The 14,276-nt window shown below is 48.9% G+C and overlaps 3 protein-coding genes across 3 annotated transcripts; 2 read left to right on the top strand and 1 right to left on the bottom strand.

Annotated features, from left to right (window-relative positions):
- Positions 1–1,140: 1,140 nt before the first annotated feature.
- LAJ45_03887 (uncharacterized protein) lies at positions 1,141–2,051 on the top strand (the record flags this gene model as incomplete). The annotated part of the gene is made up of 2 exons (XM_046113469.1): positions 1,141–1,224; positions 1,365–2,051. The coding sequence occupies 2 exons, from the start codon at positions 1,141–1,143 to the stop codon at positions 2,049–2,051; spliced, it is 771 nt and encodes a 256-aa protein (XP_045973198.1).
- Positions 2,052–4,243: 2,192 nt separating this feature from the next.
- LAJ45_03886 (uncharacterized protein) lies at positions 4,244–6,319 on the bottom strand (the record flags this gene model as incomplete). Its single annotated transcript, XM_046113468.1, has 4 exons — positions 4,244–5,406; positions 5,469–5,776; positions 5,841–6,188; positions 6,243–6,319. The coding sequence occupies 4 exons, from the start codon at positions 6,317–6,319 to the stop codon at positions 4,244–4,246; spliced, it is 1,896 nt and encodes a 631-aa protein (XP_045973197.1).
- A 500-nt stretch (positions 6,320–6,819) lies between these two features.
- LAJ45_03885 (uncharacterized protein) lies at positions 6,820–7,341 on the top strand (the record flags this gene model as incomplete). Its single annotated transcript, XM_046113467.1, has 5 exons — positions 6,820–6,875; positions 6,931–7,001; positions 7,072–7,136; positions 7,213–7,242; positions 7,318–7,341. 5 exons carry the CDS (start codon positions 6,820–6,822, stop codon positions 7,339–7,341), a joined length of 246 nt encoding a protein of 81 aa, XP_045973196.1.
- Between the last annotated feature and the right edge of the window lie 6,935 nt (positions 7,342–14,276).

Below are 14,276 nucleotides of genomic sequence, written 5' to 3'. Positions count from 1 at the left end.
ATGAATAAACACTGAGCTTGAAGTTGCGGGGGCCGTTTGTTTATGAACTGGAGTGGAGGTCTATTAACTAGCACAAGGATCCATGAGGAGAGCTAGAGGGGCGAATGGGGGAATCGACGTAAGCAAAATTGACAACTCAAGCCCTTGAAATACGTCCAACATACAGCTCGCAGTGGAGAGAGGTCTGCTGACATTTTGACAGCTTGGAATGTCATCTGGCTACTTAGGTAAATACATGCTGTAGTGCCCTTGTCCAGGGCTCTCCTCATTATTCAGAGAGTGCCACATGTCGATAACGATCGGTACCGGAAAATCGAAATGCCTAAAATGTTATCCGTTACATACTCTAGCTCCTCCCCCTCCTGGAACCTTCACAATTACTAGCTGGTTTTGGTGGCCAAGAAAGGGCGGCTAGCTACTTAGAGTAGAGGTGTCAAGAAAATCATTGGCAGCGAGACTAGATCGTGTGTCTACCGGCACGGCGCGGTGGCGGCCTCACGATCACGTTGACCCCAAGACACAGAGGGGATCTTTGCACTGCATAGAGACATGATTAAATGTATCTTTGGGTTTATCGAAGCCACCCTTATAATATGGTGGTGGTGGTGGTAGTGGTGGTGGTGGGAGATAAGAGCTTCATGATTCAGCCCCAGGCTCGGCAAAACACGCAATAGTTACACAAATTATTACACACAGACACTACTCAAACTAGAGAACATGCTCAACACTAACTTAGACGACTTGAATTGTTGTTCATTCCTGCGATCGAACCACTCACAGAAGTGGTGTTTTTAATATGGGAGTGTAAGTTGACTGAGCTCTTGCCCGTATCAAGTTGGTTTGAGACGTTCCGCCGCATGCAGCCCAGGCAGCCATACAGCCCAGGCAGCCATGCAGCCATGCAGCCATGTTTGGTATGTACGCCCCATAGGGCTTGCGTTCGCTAACAAAGGGGTGCGCGGCATGTCACTATCAAACCTTATATCTAAGGTGTAGGCCGCCTTGGGGGAAATTTTTAATTGTTGTTGCACTTTATATTCACGGAGACCGTCTTTTGCACTTCGATCACTTGGCCGTGCGGACGTTTTTTCTTACTTTTCTTCTCCAGTGGTTGGGGAATTGCTATATCGATTGAGAAAAATGGCTGTTACTGTTGCGGGACCGACGAAGAAGTGGGCGGATGGGCCGTTTCCATTGATTAAGACCCCTTTTGTGGACGGTGATGTGAGTTGAAGCCTTTTTTGAAGTTTTTCAGCCCGGTAACCCAATCAATCATGATGATTCACTCGATCACAATGCGTGCCTACTCTACCCAATTACAATCCCTTCCTCAATAACACACAACTAACCACCCTCCCCTACAGCGCAAAGACGACTACGTCCTCGCCGCAACCCAAATGTCCCTCGTCCACAACGTCATAATCCGCGGCCTCAACGCAATCTACCTACAAGCACCGCACGTCCTCCCCGCCGACACCGCCGACTTCATCGGCTACGCCCACGCCTGGTCCGACTTCCTGCACATCCACCACGCCGGCGAAGAAGCCGCGTTCTTTCCCACGATCGAGCAACTTACCGGCGTACCGGGCATCATGGACGGCAACATCCAGCAGCACGAAGCCTTCAGCGCCGGCCTCAAGGCCTACGACGAATACATGGGCACAGCCACACCCGAGTCCTTCTCGGGCGCGCGCCTCGTCGAGATCATTGACAGCTTCGGCCAGGTTCTTGGGCAGCACCTGGACGACGAGATCCCGACCATCCTGGCGCTCGCGCAGCATCGCGATAAGATGGACATCTCGAAGGTGCTGGAGGACGAGGCGAAGCATAGTATGAGTAAGTTGGGCTTCAAGACGACCGTTCCGTATTTAATCACGGCATTGGATGTCACGTTTGAGGAGGGTTTGCATAGGGATTTTCCGCCGGCGCCTGGCTTGATAAAGGCTGTGGCGAGGGCGTTGGCGCCGAGGTTTAATAAGGGCTATTGGAGGTTTGCGCCGTGCGCGAAGGATGGGTCGCCGAAGGATATGTTGGCGGCACCGGAGAAGTAAGAGATTGTTATTTGGGTTTAATGTTTGTAATTTCGGGACTCCCGTTGAGTAGTGTAATTAATTAATGGATTATAATTATTATATGCTTGTAGTTAATTGTTAGGTCTCCGAGTAGCGGTGCTACCAATTTTGTCCCCTCTAACTACATGTACAGCCGCATTCGAAAAGTATTGGCACCCTACTATATTGAGTCGTTCATGAATTATGGCCCACCAAAAACCATGGCACTCGCGCATACTCAACTTATTGATAGGTATGACCGCAATAGAGACATTGCAGCTCTCTCTGGCAATTGTCTCGAATATGAGAATTGAAAAGCAGAAAGGACTGCCTCGTGAGTTTGGCTTGGAGGTGCCAATACTTTTCAAATGCGGCTGTACAGTCCAAGTTACCTGGGACGTATGTGGTCCGAGAGATTAAAACAAGCAGGTGTATCATTGGCATCACCAGATCCGGGATTCAGCGCCTGTCCGCGCTCACGGATATATTCAGACATAGCCGAGCCAAGATATAAACACATACGCGGTTCCAAACCATTAAGACACAGTCACTAGCGATCGACTGCGACCGCCAGGTATAAAATCTTAGAGACAGAACATGGCTCATCAACATAAAAAGAAAACTGCTTTTCACCAGTACAAAATTCGAACACAATTAGGGGGATTTGCCGGAAAGCATAGAGGACGGGAACCAAAACGCACCGGAATAGGTACAAGGATATTTCCTTTAGGGGCTGGTGCGAGGAGAAAGGGCGTTAAATACCGCCACAGCCCTCGGTGTATATACAAAAACAGAGTCACATTTAAAAGCCGGTTTGTCAACCCGAGTGACAATCCATGACGAACCCACTCCCGCACTTCCCTCATCACGGATCATCACTCGTGAGCCAAGATGGGTAAAAGATGGAAACGCCCAGCCCTAACAAGTTACCTATGAGCACTTTTACCTGTTGGCGAAAATATTATTGACATCGGGCCTTGGCGCTGTTTTTGGTCGCTATATAAGCCCATCATCTTTCATTCTCTCTCATAATTCTTCCTTTTCTCAACAAGGAGAATGAGGGAGCTAGGAGGAAATCTGGGGAGGGTTTCTCTTGTGCAACTGGTGGGTGGTTCGCCGCTATGACTATACCCTCCGTCCTCCCTGTAGGCCTCCGCTCTGTTTTTTACCCTCTCCCCCGCTCCCTCTTCCCCCGCTCCCTCTTCCCCCGCTCCTATCACCGCTCCTCTCCTTTTATCACCGCTCCTCTCCTTTTATCACCGCTCCTCTCCTTCCTTCCCCGGCCCGGCCTCGAGCTGCTCTCTCTCTCTATATAGAGAGAGCACAGACCGCTTTTAACCTCTGGGCGCTGTCCGAGGGATCAAAAGAGGTCTTTTCCGTCCCTCTGTCCCCTTCGTCACTGGCTGGGCTTTATTAGGCCACATGAATTATTTTAGGTGGGGGTCTAACTTTCGATACCAATCTTTTTCCTTTCTTTTTTCTTTTTTTTTTGGAGAGGGGAGTCTTTTGTAAATAACTAGCTGCGTTACTAAGTTTCCCTCCTTCTAGGTACGTTCATGATATATAGTCCATCTGCACATCCCGTTATAGGTTTTTAGATGGGTAAGGGTTCTAGATAGATTCATGCATTAAATACGGTAAATTAAATCATTTCCCGCGAAGATTTAAAGTTAGTCACATATTTAACCCTATATACAGGTACTACTGTTACACGCCGCCGCCTTGCTCTAATAATATTGTATACCGGCTACCATTTACCGGGTGGGTCTGTGCCACAATCTCCTTACTACATACATGCATTTAAGCTCCGGTAAGTGGGGCTCCGAAACACGATCGATCGATTGAATGAATATACTATCCATTTGTGTATTCTTTTGTTGTGGCTCTAGTATGAAGTAGCTTCTAAATCTACAACGTGAACCAATGATAGAAATGACTCTTTTTTTGATATCTCTAATGCGCACCACGAACCCGAAAAGAAAAAAATATAATAGAAAAACACCTGTGTACGCAGCGACCAGCTAAAAATTGCCAGCTTATCCACACAAAAGGAAACCCAAAAAGAGAAAGAAAGAAAAAAGAAATGCCATGTAACTAATGAGATTACCAACGTACTCTAAAACGGGAGCGCGCCCCCACTAAGCACCGGCACCTGCAGGAGATCCATTTCTCCCAGACACGGTACCGCCAACTTATGCCCCCGGCACGCCAGACCTACTGCGAGACGACGCGGAGCTCGAAGACTCACTTCCGCTTCCATCCGGGCCGCCACCAGACTTGCTGCGAGACGAGGACGAGCTCATAGCGTCACTCCCATCCGCACCCGCGCCTGCAGAGCTGCTACTGCTACTGCTGCTACCCGCTCCCGGTCCGCCAGGCCCGCCAGGCCCGCCAGCGCTGGCACCTGATGAAGCTCCGGGTCTTGATGAGGCACCAGGGCCGCCTGCTCCCGCTTCAGCACCGGAGCCGCTTGATGCTCCGGCGCCATCAGCTCCTGCCTTGCTGCTGGATGAAGACTCAGATGAAGCGCCAGTACCTGCGCCGGGTGGCTTGCCACTGCCGCCGGAAGAGTGGCTGCTGGAGTAGGAGGAGGATGAGGCGGATGAGGATGACGAAGAAGACGATGAGGATGAATAAGAGGTTCCTGTGGTACCTGACCCAGGTCCACCAGCGCCTGCAGAAGCTTCCGGTGAAGCATCGGAAGCTTCGCCTCCTGGACCTCCTGGACCTCCCTTAGGAGGGCGTCCAGCGGAGGAAGACGCCTCAGCAGAAGAAGAAGCTCCACTTGAGGCACCTGGACCTCCCCTAGGAGGACCACCTGCAGCACCTGAGGAGGCAGAAGCGCCTGAAGAGGCGGAAGCATCTGCGGAATTATTCGCGGAGGCACCGGGAGGACCGCCCTTAGGGCCCCTAGGAGGGCCACCAGCAGAGGCTCCCGAAGAAGCGGAGGCATCAGCAGAGTCATCCGCAGAGGCACCGGGAGGACCCCCCTTAGGGCCCCTAGGAGGGCCACCGGCAACGGTGGAAGCATCTGCAGAAGCAAAGGCACCGCTAGAGGCTCCTGAAGGCGGACTGCCCGATGGAGGTCCACCTGAAGAAGCTGATACACCGGCGGAAGCCCCAGCACCTCCTAGAGGACCGCTACCTGGAGGACCACCTGCGGAAGCACCCGAAGAGGCACCGGCAGAAGCTCCAGAAGAACTTCCTGGAGGACCACCGCCTGGAGGACCGCCTGCAGAGGAAGAGGCATCAGCAGAAGCGGAAGCTCCGCTAGAGGCACCTGGGCCACCCGCCGGGGGGCCACCTGCGGCATCTGCAGAAGCGGAGGCGCCTGCAGAAGCCCTAGAAGAACCTCCTGGGGGCCACCACCTGGAGGACCACCTGGAGGACCACCTGGAGGACCACCTGCAGAAGCACCGGCAGAGGCATCGGCAAAGGTGCCGGCAGAGGCACCGGCAGAGGCACTAGGAGGAGGGCCGCCGGGACCTCCGGGACCACCTGAAGGGGCGCCTGAAGAAGCTTTCGAAGATGCAGAGGCATCTGACGAGCTCGAGCTATCTGACTGAGAGGATGCACTTGATGAGGACGATGCACTGTTAGAGGCTCCCGAAGAAGCTCCCGAAGAGGCATCTCCAGAATCTTCTCCTCCTTCTCCTCCTTGCTCAATAGCTCTCAGTCTAAACTCCTCAAAGCTCTTTTCCTCAGTAGGATTGATGGCAAAGACCCTATTTCACAACATGTCAGTATCAAATTGCCATAAGAAGAAAAATATGGGTAGATTATGCATACATTCCCCTACCGCAGTGCTTCTTGTGCGCACAGTGGAAGAAATGCGGCTTCTCATCTGTCACAACATGTTTAAACTTCGGCCCTGGATCTGCCCTCTCGGGGTTCGCCAAAATTGAGGAATCAACACCACCATCAAGCCTCTTACAAGGTGATCCAAATGTAGACTCAGTAAGCGAATGAGTTCCTGCCCTGAATTCAAACACAATGACATCCCCAACGTCCGCCACGACGACTTGGGGGTCGTAGAAAAGGCCTCGGGCGCCGACATGAACTCTGTGGGTTTTCCCACGACCACTTGGGGGGCCGCCTGATCCTCGGGACGAGGAAGAAGCAGATGCGGAAGCTTCGCTGTGAAAATAGTTAGTAAATGTGATAACTGTTTATAGGAGCAAGAAAACGTACCTATCGGCAGAAATAGGCAAAGCAGCAGCTGATACTACCGCCAGCATAAAGCATGTAAATTTGATAATTCTCGTCATCGCTGCAAAAGAGTGTAAAGATATATAAATATATCAAATAAATAAATGAATGAATGTAGATGATAAAAGAAAGTCGTTTTAGAGAGAATCCGGCTCTTGATTAATTTGCAGCACAGCTGCTTTTTTTTTAAAGGTACTAAAAGAGTGTAGCGAACTGAAAAGTTGGCAGGAACAGACCAAGCGGGAGAAAAGAGTATTTATTAACCATATTTTTGAAAGGATATCACTTGGTACATGTTGTTACCAGTGAGGCGTTGGGGACCGCAGACCGGGTCCGGAGTCGGAGGCTAAAAGTGAAGCCTTGGCACCATGGCTAGCCACTTTTGGTCCCGGTGGCCTCACAGAAACTCGACATCCTTAGAAGGCGTTTGCTTTCGGTCTGCACAAATTACTACTTCTTACCTGGTTGTCTAATGCCAAGATCCGAAATAGGCGGCGCAGGATCCCGGGGTCTTTGTTCTACTGATTGTTGAGCGACAGGAAGATTGCGAATTCAGTTCATGTTTCCTCATTATAAGATACCCCGGTACGGGTTCATACGTACTTTTAGTTATAAGTGACAAGATCTCCATTCCATCTCATTGCATTGCCCTGTTATTAAATATGGTTAGGCATGCTGATGAATCTCGGTATCCCGTCATGCCCACAGCCGTGCCACTTCTCGAAACGAAGATATTCCCCGGTGACTTAGCCGAAACCATAGGTGCCGTACAATATATCTAACAAGTCACTCGAAGTGATTGATTGACAAGCAATCTTATGGGGATCACTGCCTCGTTCGTCTCCGGCATCCGGCCACCTACTAAGACACTTTTCTGTAATCTTTCCGCACTCCCAAATTCTGAATATATCCAATATCAGCGTGTTCGTATAATTATCTGATACTGATGTAGATCATTTGTAAGAGCTATTGCGTATCCAATGTATGTACCGAGCCTTGGGTCCCATATCCCAATACCGAATAAATATTATACTAACCTATGGATATCTATTGTTAGCAACATTTTCACTTGCGTTATTAGCATTGAATCTATTCGGCTGCGGCTGTTAGCACTAATAAAACTTACAATATTCGTCCTCTTTCATTTTGGTTTTTGTATGTTTGATAAATTATAAACTACATCTTGTAGATTCCTGGAGTGTTACTAGTATGTATTTGCCAGAAGTCTCGGTGGTAGCCGGAGAGATGTAAACTGGAAATTGGGGGCGTATTTCGTACTCCAATAGAATCATCCGTAGTTATATCTCTGTGAGTTCCCCTAATCTTATAACTCCCGTTCATTGGCGGTAGTAATTCGACCAGTAGTGGTGATTTGGGACTCATCTCATTCAAAGCCCTGGTGGAATAGAAGATTAGATGTCATGCGATGAAGCTGATGCTCTTGTTCTACCCAGCGAGCGCCATACGCATCGAGTGTTGGGTGTCACACCACAGAAAGGTTGGTCATCAGGTGTGCGCCTAAGGAATATTTATGATTTAACTGAATGCTACACTCGGTGTGTAGAGTAGGGCAGGGACGACGGTGGTAGGTTTCTGTGAGATGACACCTCCGGAATTCACGTGGCATATGCAAGTTTACCGTTATGTGTTCTGGTAATCTCATTAGCCGATAGCTGCGAGTCATCGCTTAGGGCTTAAGCTTATTAGAAAGCTTAGCATGGTAATTTTCTAATAGTAACTAATAACTGACTCGTCACCTGGAGGGAACAACTCCCATGAGATTCATAGGAGTCCGCTTTAAAGACTTTACTGGCTACATATAAGTACCCAACCGGACAAAAAAGCAAAGACAAGTGGGCTTTCAAGTCACGTAATCCTTCAAAGGCTGCTCTGTTTCCAATGAGGTACCTGGGCAAAAAAAAGAATCATGAAAGGAGGGGGATTCGAACCCCCGCGGGCTAGGCCCATGAGAAACCTCGCTTTTTTAGAAGCAAGAAAGCAGTAATCGCTTGAGTCACACACCTTAACCACTCGGTCATCCTTCCTTGACACTAAAGACCGCATTGTGGAAGCTTTTGCTGACTTGGCATTAGTAGAGGCTTGTTCTCTCGTTGTCATGGTCTAAAATCATTAGGTCCTCTTGGGCTAGTAGTAATGAAAACGAGTGATTCGGCGTGGATCAAAAGCTTTATTTAAACTTCGGTGTATCATAAACCTACCGCGCAATGACTCGATCGAGACTAGTATGGAAAAAAGGTTTGCCCTTCCCTTAACCTATCGCACTAGCGTTTGTGATATGGCATGGACTCTTCCTTTCCTTGCGCGGCTCTCCCCTCTTCTCGACATCAAACAAAAAACAGCATTACAAGCTTCATAATCTGGATTCTGGACCGGAGTTATCTCCAGCTGGCGGAAAGGCTGCTTATCTCTACTGCGGCCCGAACCACTGCCTCATAATTCATTATTACCTATGAGGATAGCAGCCCGAAATACAGGAAATCAACTGTGGCTGCAACCCCGATAGACAGAGGGATAAGAATGGTCACATTGTTCACATGTTGCTAGCGAGCTAAGAAGCGTCAGCATAAGCACAAACAGCATGTTCAGGTCCTCCTCTCACCTTGCTGTACATACAGGGAACGAATGCGTGACATCGTGGGGGGTCATGGCGTGACCACACCTCAAAATTTCCCCACGCTAAAGCAACCAGCAAAATCTGCGTACCTTAGATCGGTGGAACACCATCATAGTGCTAAATTGGAAAGACAGATTTGATGGTTAACTGCGTGTTTTATCATTATCGGAATTTAATATCCCTCCAATTACGTGGATATGCACTTTCTTTCTTCCTTCCCTCCGGTTCCTCAGCTCCGGTTCCCTAATGAGGTGAGACTTGGAAGTTGGGAATAAAACATTAAAAACTACCGAGCCAATATGACATTTCCAGAAAAGATAGACACATACTGGATGCTGCAAATTAATGGACGCCTATTGTATAATTAAGCTTTCCCTAACTGGACGTCCCCGGTTCCTACAGGTCAGTGATGTTATCCGGGAGAAAGGCCTAGGAACGAAGAGTAGAAAAATCGCAAAATTTACCGGCAAAGATCATGATGGACCAATTGAATCTTTTTAGCGTGGCAGGTGAATCTTGATTGCCATCTAGACTGATCATCATGCTCGGCCGATGAAACTGAAGAAACCTGGTAGAGCATACATACTTTGAGCACTAAGATCTTGGCTGATGTCTTTTTATCTGACTTCGTGCAGCTTTCCTAATGGTCATCTACTCCCCCCCACATAAACGTGGGGGTTCTATGACGGCTCTCTGTGATGTTGACTTGTAACGTGGCCATGGCCTGCCAATTATCGTGAATAGAGGAACTTGATATACGTCTTCCCTCGCATCGACTTTACAGTGGAAATCAACAGTCGAGGAGACCCGATACAGATGAAGTGTTAACTCCTCTTCCGATACCGAAAAAAAGCTAGAGTAGCTTCACATTCCGATAGGTTCCTATCACACCTTTAAATATCATACGACTAATTACTCAAAGATCGAAACAATAGCCATAGTTATAGCCGATTTGAGACTTATCACAATCCCAATGTCTTTGTTGAGAACGGTTGTGAATACCTATTTACATATGCCTTTTGAGGATATCCTCAAAGAGAAAAACTTGCAGTGCTGTGATTCGTGCGGTTGACGCGCGTATCACACCAGGGCTAGGGATCTACAAGCTGAGATTATGCACACCGATATACTCTAGTCACCGTTCTGAGGCGTCTCATATATGCATATAAATCACTAGATCTTTCATATATAGACTGATTGTATACTGCTCGCATACTGCAACACCGGCCTGGCGATAATCTCCATGTGATAGTGTTAGGTTAGTATTTTTGGAAAGACTTCAATTATATGGATTTTTAATGAGATCTTAGGTACCATGAAACCGGCAGCTTGATGGGTGAAGTACGCACTGCGAGTATTTGAGAGATTTGATCGGAGTGGCGATCTACTAAAGTACAGACCGGATTTTAGCTATTGGCCGAACTGGTATATTCAGAGCATGAGCTCCTCCAACCCAGCTATCTATAACTTTTTAATGAATTAAATGATGAAAAGGCTTGATTACTGATATAATTAGAGTTGGTATATTGGCTGTGCCTTCGGAGCAGAAGCTAAATTGATGAACTTCAAACTGGAGACGAGGTAGCCTGAAAGACAATTTGGAATCGCAGATTTAACCACATATTTTGGCCACTACATCCATACATACATCTCTAGCCACCCCTCATTTCTGCCAGGATCTGCGTGCATGTGTTGATCAATTACGCGCATGTATGTACATGTGTGTAAAGTACCTGCCACAGGTATATGACAGCGTGTTATTGTTACGGGAACTACGGAGCACTGTTCTAAGAGACTTAGGACAATGAGGAATACAAGTGACGGGTTGTGATGCAAGGACGGTCGGGTAACGAAAGGACAAGCATAGGAAGGTATCGGGTAGTGTGGGAGCACGCGGTGTTACTACACTAGTGTTATACTATTATGACGGCACGCTTACTATTGGGTGCCTCACCCGGAATAGGATAGGAAGCGGGGCTTACGGCTGTAGGCTGTTCTACTTAGGGAAGTAGGTCTAGGATAATGGTATGGTACAGCCCGATGACTGGCAATTGCAAGGTTCATGGTTACGTGTCGGAATTAGAATGGAGGACGGAACTATGCGGGGGCGCTTTTCTATCTGGGTTATCTTCGGGAGCATTATCTTATTCTATTATCGTTGTGTCAGTTAGTATTAGAAAGCGGGCCTTGGTATAGGTTCCAACATGTATAAATAGGGCTTGATTCTCCGAAGACTTGAGGGTATCATCAACCATCAAGTCAGGAATCCGAAAGGAATAGGGGACTACAGAACAGCGACTCGCTAAGACCTGTAGAGACCGCCGATTTCTGAGTAACATCCGTTTGATGAGTTGCAAGTTGGACCTGGCGGGTTTCTTAGCGAGGTATTTACTACCTACTCTACGCTATTGGAAACACTAGAGATCCTTGAAATACTTGAAGAGCAAAGCCAGATTTTATTTCTTAAGTACGCTTTACATAGTTACTGTTGTAATCGGCGGTAATTTTTTCAAATGTATGGCTTATAGGAATTTAACACTATATTGTACCTTATCCCTAACTTTTACCCTTTATCTATTATATAAACTACCAAAGTCTCGATAAGACAACTACTCGCTTAAACCAATACTCTGAGTATTTTGCTTAGTGGCGGATAGTCACCGTGCTCTCAGTAGAAGAATAAGCGCTTAGTCTATTAGAAAGACCAAGGTACTATATGCACCCCCGAGTGGCAACAGCAGCCATCAACAACTACCTTTGCGCTACATCCTTCATCGTACGAAGAGGAAGCGCCGAACATCTATACTGCGGATACCTCCATTATACAGGTTTCTTTACAGAAGCAGGAACCACCGCTACCTTCGAGGAACACGACCCCGAAATCCTCAACTACCCAGAACTCTTCCCAATCAAGATCACTCTCTCGCAGCGGTCTTTCGAACTTGCCCACCCAGTCCCCTGGTTCGTTGCTCAACCCTGGTGCAGAAGACAACCACAGCTCAAACTCGAGCAGCTTAGCAATGTCAAGGGCTCATCAGCAACGATCGGAGGAAGACTACAACATGGAGAGCTCAATCGCCTTGAGAGATCGAGGTATATTGGAAACCCAGGCGAAGAGGCGCCACAGGAAAGAGAGAGATGTGCCGATAGGCTCCCTCTTCGTATCGACGAGGCAGGAAGAATCATATGGGCAGGCGAGGAGGCGGCAGGCAGACCATCGGGAGTTCTCCCCATACGTCACCCCCATCAGAGAGAGATCCTCTACTCAGAGGCCCTCGGTGCCTCGGGTAATGGACGACGACGAGGACACCAATATGGACGTAGAGGAACGGCGGGTGGAGAACCCTTTCGGCGACCTTATTGGGCAAGAAGTCCAGCGACAAGGGGCCCCCGTGGTACAACAGCTCAGCCGCGGGATCGAGGAACTCAGCATGCACGTACGGGATATTCCTATCCTCAGGGAACTCACCCGTCAGCAGCAGGAGTATACCAACAAGATCGTCGAGGACCTCCACGCCAAGTTCGCTAGCGACAGAGCCGAACGCGACAATCAGCTCAACCAGGTCATGGCTCAGCTACGAGCGGAATCCTCCGCCGCTACCAGCAACCTCGGCCAAGTCCTTGGGCAAATCGTGGAAGCCACTAGAGCGCATCAGGAAAGGCAGGAGCGACAGGATCAGCACATAAATGCGCTGACCAGCTTCGTTCAGCAACTCCCGAAAGATGGCCCTGTGCAGATACCCGCGGAAGTTATGGCTGCCCTCGAGAGGATGGAACGGGATAGACAAGCTGCGATGGAAGACCAGTTCGCAGGTACAAAGAAGAACCTGGAGGAGATTATTGAGCAGATGCGGGTAGCAGCCAATAGAATGGCAGCGGCCCCCGAAGGCTCAGGAGGCGAAGGCGTAGTACCCCCCCAACCCCCTCAGAACCCCCCTAGCAATTCCGGAGAGAGACCGGAAGGATCAGGGAGCCAACCCCCCGTACCCCCTCGCTCCGAGGCAAGAAGCCAGCAAAGTGAACAAGGAGGCAGGGGAGGCAATGGCAATAACGGCAACGGCGGAACCCGCGCAAGACCACGAGACCCATCCCCCTCAGACTCATCCAGCTCCTCCGATTCAGAGGACGATCGTCGCGCACGCGAACGAAGGCAGAGAAGACGGGAGGAGCGGAGGCGCCGTAATAGGCAGCAAGAGGTAGAGCTCATGCACCCCCCTCGCGCCACCCTGGGTGATACGCCAAAACAGGCAAAGATCCCCTTCTCCGGGAAAGCCGACGAAGACGTACGACACTGGATCGACCAAATGGAAGTCTTAATTGAACTTCAGAGGAAGGTCAGGTGGGACGACCAGACCAAGATCCTATGGGCATCCCTGGAACTTACCGGAAGCGCGGCAAAATTCTGGCGAAACTTCGTGGAGCGACTATCGGTTGACCCCAGCATCGGGACATGGGAGAATTTCAAAAACGAATTACGGATTCAATACGGCAATCGGACCAGTCAGGAACAGGCCAAGCAGAAGATGGATAAGCTCCGTCAAACTGGCATGATTGATGACTACATCAACGAGATGCAGAATCTGGAATGGGACGCGAAAGTCGGACCCATCGTAATGAAATCCATGATCCTAACAGGAATAAACTCCTCGCTGGAACAACGCCTCTCGAATGCGATCGAGGAACCAGAAGATTTCGCGGAATGGCTAGCCTGGGTTAGGAAGGTCGGACGAAAGGATCACGAGGTAAAAACCCGGAAAGAAATCTTACGTGGCAAAGATGTCGTGAAACCTCGTGAGGAGAAGTCGGAACGGCGAAAATCGCGCAACCCCGCACCTCGGAAAACTTTCTCCGCGTCAACACACAACTCCAAGGCCTCGGATGACTTAGGTGTCACCAAGGACGAAAAAGAGAAGTGGCAAAAGGAAGGAAAGTGTTTCCGTTGTGGTAGAGATAACCACTTCGCGAAAGATTGCGTGGCGACGAGTAAGGTCAGGTTAACCGACCTGAAGAGGAAACGGTATCCTTCCGGAGGAAAGGACCACGGAAGGGAGGGTGAAAAGAAGCGGAAATTGGGCCCCCAGAATGAGGCTTTTAGGGCAAGGATTACAACTTTGGAGGATCAAAATTGATTGGGTATTTCTATTTTTCGGTGTTTTATACTGCGTTACGGTTTCTTTCTTTTGGTTATTTGAAACAAGATTTTTATGTATTACGGTTATTCTTATCGGTTAGCTACGGGATTTTTCTATGTTTGTTTTGCTACACGCGCGGAAATTCAATTCTCTTTACACACACTCTGAGGATGAGGTTACACCCCGAAACGCCTGGTGCGTAAGTGTTGTACCATGATCTTCATCAAACACTCGAACTCTCTATATAAA

The sequence above is a fragment of the Morchella importuna genome, assembly GCF_003444635.1.
Source record: "Morchella importuna strain M04M26 chromosome Unknown Morimp01GS009, whole genome shotgun sequence".
Lineage (NCBI taxonomy): Eukaryota > Fungi > Ascomycota > Pezizomycetes > Pezizales > Morchellaceae > Morchella > Morchella importuna.
The sequence above is the reverse complement of the archived record's forward strand: the minus strand, read 5'-3'. Positions and strand labels throughout refer to the sequence as shown.